We start from the raw sequence: 5,356 nt of genomic DNA, 5'->3' as shown, positions 1-5,356 counted from the left end.
GTATTTTATTTATTTTTTTTATTAAAACTTTGAACTTCAAACAAATAAAAACTATTTTTAAGTGCGTAGTTTTTAAATTTAAAGAGCATATTTTTTTGTTTTTAAGTGAATTTTTTATGCGCACAAAACACTTTTTTTAGAGCATATTTTTGGTACATAACATTACAAATTTTAAAGTGAAAATTAACTTTAATTTTTACTTATATATTCTCTTATTAGAATGTTTGTTCAAACGACTTGAAAACACAATCGAAATTCTAAAACAAATACGAATTTCAATCTTGTTTTGACTCATTATAAGCGAAACAAGCATATAAATAATTTTGTACTCTTTCGGTTATAGCTTAAAACCGTATAAAAATCTCAATTTTCCAAATCTCATTAAATTTTAATTTTAATGATTAAAATGTATTTTTTTGCTATATTTGTACTCTCTCAGTAGCGCTTCAATTCATAATATGAATTTCATATACGAAAAAACATACTTTCTCTCAGACTTTTTTATACCAAATGTATCTGGCAATTGTGGACAATACTATGGAGACACACACAACAAAAATATCTAAATATTTAGTACCAAAAATTATCTGGTGGAGTGAATACCTAAGGCGTAAGTTTACCCAAAAAACATTTGATGACATAATGTAAATAATAATTGGATTAGATATTTAATTAAAAAAAAATAATAATAATGCCTTCAACATGCGAATTTTATTTGAGCAAACCCGATGCGATTTACCACAGTGGAGACACTGTTAGCTGTACAATTGTTTTGAACACTACCAGTCCCAAGGATGTAAAAGGTAAGTGATTAAACATAAATTTGGCTATAAACATTGTGTATGGTTTCAAATCAAGGGCAAACATATTAAGAAACTGTAATTAAAAAATTTTATATTCAAAATTTAATTTTTGAAAATGCATGTTTCACATACTAGACGGCGACAAATATTACTCAAAAAATTTTAATTAAAAATATGGCTTTTAATACCAATGCAAACATAATTCTCAAAAATTAACTTTAGCAAATTTTGTAATCATTTCAAAAGCAGGACCTAACTGTTGCTTTATATAACAGCCATAGGGAAATACAAATAGAGCGGAAACTAGAAAAAAAAATAAACAAAAATATTACTAACAGAATCCCACATACGAGTTTTGTTTTCACATAGCTAATGCATTCTCACCAGAACTGAGTTAGATCTTTGACAACAGAGTTTCCGATCTATGTCTATTTATCTATGATAATAGCTTTGTTCGAATATATTTCTTAGAAAATAACTAAAAATAAGAAACCAACCATAAAAATAAATACAAAAGGCCTTATTAAATGACCCCTAAAGAGAGGAGATAGAATGTTAAGCTCTCCCACAAAAATTATCCCCATAAAATTCCACAATATATTCTTACAACTCTGACAATAAGAATTATCTCAAACAGCAACTTAACACTGTTTTTTCAGTTACATATAATGCTCCCTTCGATCAAAAAATATTGACACACTGTAAAAAAAAGCGGGACTATAAGTTTATTAAAACACAAGTAAGAAAGTATGGTCGGTCAAGCTCGACCATATAATACCCTACACCAAGTAAATGAGTAAAAATATTTTTCTTTTAAAATATCAATAATTTATATTCGTGAGTGATTTTCGGAAGTGGGCCTTATATGGGGGCTATGACCAACTATGGACCGATCACCATGAAATTAGGTCATGTGATTTATGTCTATATGAAAGTTAATTGTGGTGAATTTTGTGTGTATAACAACATTTTTAAGTGATCTAAGCACGTTAAAGTGATTTTCGGAAGCGGGTCTATATGGGAGCTATAACTAATTATGGACCGATCGTAACAAAAGTTGGTGATATGAATTTTGTACATATTAAACTTATTTGAAGCGAAATTTGTGTAGATACATAGATAAATTAAAAATTTATGATCGATAAAGTCCAATTTCGAGGGGACATTTGTATGGGGGCTAGGTGAAATAATGGACCGATTTCAGCCAGTTTCAATAGGCTTGGTCCTTGGGCCGAAAAAGTAATATGTACCAAATTTGATCGAAATATCTTCAAAATTGCGCACAAGGTTTACATGGACAGCCAGCCAACCAGACGGACGGACGGACGGACATCGTTTAATCGACTCAGAAAGTGATTCTAAGTCAATCGGTATACTTTAAGGTGGGTGTTAGACTAATACTTTTGGGCGTTACAAACATCTGCACAAACGCATAATACCCTCCCCACTATGGTGGTGTAGGGTATAAAAATGAGCTACTCAACATGCCCTTTCAAAATTATAGGGTTGCTGTTCTGTTTCAATCAAAAACTCTCAATTTGTTGGACAGTGTAATTTGACTACAGATTCGTGATCGTAACCGAATTTATCACCAATCGAATGTTGTCGGTTACACGTACTCTCATATAATTCGATTGAGAGAATAGATTATATGGTACCAATATAAATCAATTGAATTGTCACTATTCTGTCACAAGACTGAATCTATCAGCTCTGGTACACAGAAAAAAATGGTAACAGTTATTAGGTAATTAAAAAAATTTGTTTGAAATTTGATTTAAATTTTCAATAATTTTTTTATTTAATATATATTTTTTTGATACTCATATCAACAATTTATTTTAGATATTTATTAACAATTTCAGTTGTTAAAATTCAATGGAAAATTATATTGAAAATAACAAAAATAAATGTGTCAATAAAATAAAAAAATAAAGAAAAATATACACATTTTTTTTTTCATTTAGAAATTATGGTGAAATTGGTGCATTATACATGGTAAGTTTAATGTGAAATTATAATCTATCGCTATAGACCAAACAATTGGACATCAATTTTATATAAAAAACTTTTCAACTACACTTTACAACATAATTTCAAGTGGACTCTTTTCGTCAACAAATGCGTCCAGTGTAAAAGGAACTCATTCAAGGACAATACTGGAGGAACAATCTGTATAACCGTTTGTAGAAGGGGATATTGACAAATTACTGATTCAAATGGTGAGAAAATGGATATTTACATGCTTTAACTTTATATTTTAAACTTATATTTCTTATTATTGTAATAATTTGTAAATTTGTTTATAATAAAAAAAAAAAAATTAAAACTATCAAATTGCATTTTTATTAAAATAAGAAAAAGCTATTGCAGATACACTATATATTATTAACTAGTAACAATATAATTGTTCAATATTACAAACTTATTGTTTTAATTTTAATGTTGACTGTTAACAAATTATTTGTTTAATTTCACAAACTCGTTGTTAAAACTTTTTGTTTAGAGTTAACAATTTTAAGTAACAAAAATATTTTTTGTATGAACAAAATCGGTTGTTGGTGCCTTTTCAATTAAAAAATTATTTGTATTGACGAATATGGTAAATAATATGACAATTGATTTGTCGTAATATCTGTCGTAGTATACGAAATAATTAAAGACTAATGTATATTTTTCCAATTTATTTCATAAATCAATTGTGTGTTAATTAAAATAACATTATAAGTATTAGTTCTTAACTGGCTTATAAAATCCACTCTCTAAATTAGTTTATTACATGGTAATAATCCACTTTCTTACTCGTTATAATTGAATTTATTTTTATAATTTCAGAAATAACTATAACTTTACTTGGCCAGGCAAAAGTAAAATGGACTCAACGTAAAAAACAAGGAAAAATACAAAATTACACAGATTATAAAGCAAAAGAACCGTACATAGACAGCACGGTAACAGTAAGTCGCGAAGGAACTCTCCCTGCAGGAACTCATACATATTACTATGATATAGTTCTACCTCCAGAAAGTCGCGCTTCTTTTGAGGGTGCCCATGGTCACATACGCTATGAACTTATACTTAAATTAACCAGACTTCATCGATTCAATAATGAATTTACTAAAGTACTGACTGTAATTAATCAACAAGATTTAAATTTAAATCCAGTTTTAAAGGTAACTAATGAAATTAATAAGAGAAATGAGTAACAATTATTATTGAAAATTTGCAAAATAAATTAAATTATTTTCATTTCCCTTAGATACCTATTGAAAATGAGGAAATCTTAACCTCATTTTGGTGTTGTGGCACGGGTATAATGAATACCAAACTTAAAATTCCCTTTGGTGGCTATGCCATCGATCAGTTTGTCGACTACTCTGTCCATGTACAAAATGAATCAAAGGCCGACATTAATAGTTATACCATCAAATTTATTCGTAAAATAACCTTTACTGCCCATAAACCCAAACTCAAGACACGGGACGAGGAGATAACTGTTTATAAAAAATCGTATGATATTAGATGTTTACGATTTACTAACCGTATTTTTGATGGCAGCTTTCCTATACACGATACACCTGCCTCCACAGTGGGCGAAACTATAATAAGTGTTCAATATTTACTAAAGGTTAATTTAAATACGACGGCTTGTAGTAATGCTGACACTATAAGCATTCCAATATTTGTTGGTGATGTGCCATTCAAAGAGTCACCGCCAACAGAACCTTTGGAAACTGATAGTCTTATTACATCTACAGTGGAAGAACTGCCAGAGGGGAAATGATTTGTCATCCAGTTATCTTGGATTATGTAAGTGTAATACAATACTTATTTAATTTGCTCTTATTATTTTCATAAGATTTTGAACTTTTCTTAATAGTAGTTCTCCCTGAATAAAACCTTATAAAAAATATCATAATTGTTTTATTGGTTGTTGACCACCTTCAATGTAACGAGTGGCTGCCTTAAATAATTTTAAGTAATATATTTCTATGCATTCGAATATTAAATTGCATGAATTTGATATAAACTTTTGAATTAAAACGTGTGTTTTTTGAAAATTTACTGCGGCAATAAGTTAGTCAAATATTCTAAAAAATAAGAGGGGACACCGCCATGTCAAATTTAAAATCAACAAAGCAGCGTTTAAGTTCTCCAATATATTGAAGAATATACTTAATGTACAAATTTCAGGTAGTTTAGCCTTCTATAAATTATAAACAAACGCAGATTCATTTAATTGTTCACCATTATTCCGACGATCAATCTGTCTGTTGAAGGCATAATAGGGACTAAATGGTGGGACTAGGGGAATGAAATATTCTCTATTGATTAAAAATACTTAGTATTGAAAATGTCCGACAAAAGTTTAAAAACCATTAATACTCGCAGGGCCCAAATAAAAACAACTAGTTTTATCACAAATAATTACATAAGTTTAGAAAAAAATATTTTTTTCTTCATTAAGGCCTGGTAACTTATCAAAATTTGAAACATAGTTAAGGCATAATCAATGTTTAAATATATTTTTTTCATACAAAAAAAAAAAAAAT

At 28.7% G+C, this 5,356-nt stretch overlaps 1 protein-coding gene across 1 annotated transcript; it reads left to right on the top strand.

Moving 5' to 3' along the window:
• Positions 1–691: 691 nt before the first annotated feature.
• On the top strand, positions 692–4,587 carry LOC135957699 (arrestin domain-containing protein 17-like). The gene is made up of 3 exons (XM_065508528.1): positions 692–803; positions 3,639–3,976; positions 4,063–4,587. The coding sequence occupies exons 1-3, from the start codon at positions 692–694 to the stop codon at positions 4,585–4,587; spliced, it is 975 nt and encodes a 324-aa protein (XP_065364600.1).
• The last annotated feature ends 769 nt before the right edge of the window (positions 4,588–5,356 follow it).

The sequence above is a fragment of the Calliphora vicina genome, chromosome 1 (assembly GCF_958450345.1).
Source record: "Calliphora vicina chromosome 1, idCalVici1.1, whole genome shotgun sequence".
Classification (NCBI taxonomy): domain Eukaryota; kingdom Metazoa; phylum Arthropoda; class Insecta; order Diptera; family Calliphoridae; genus Calliphora; species Calliphora vicina.
The sequence above is the reverse complement of the archived record's forward strand: the minus strand, read 5'-3'. Positions and strand labels throughout refer to the sequence as shown.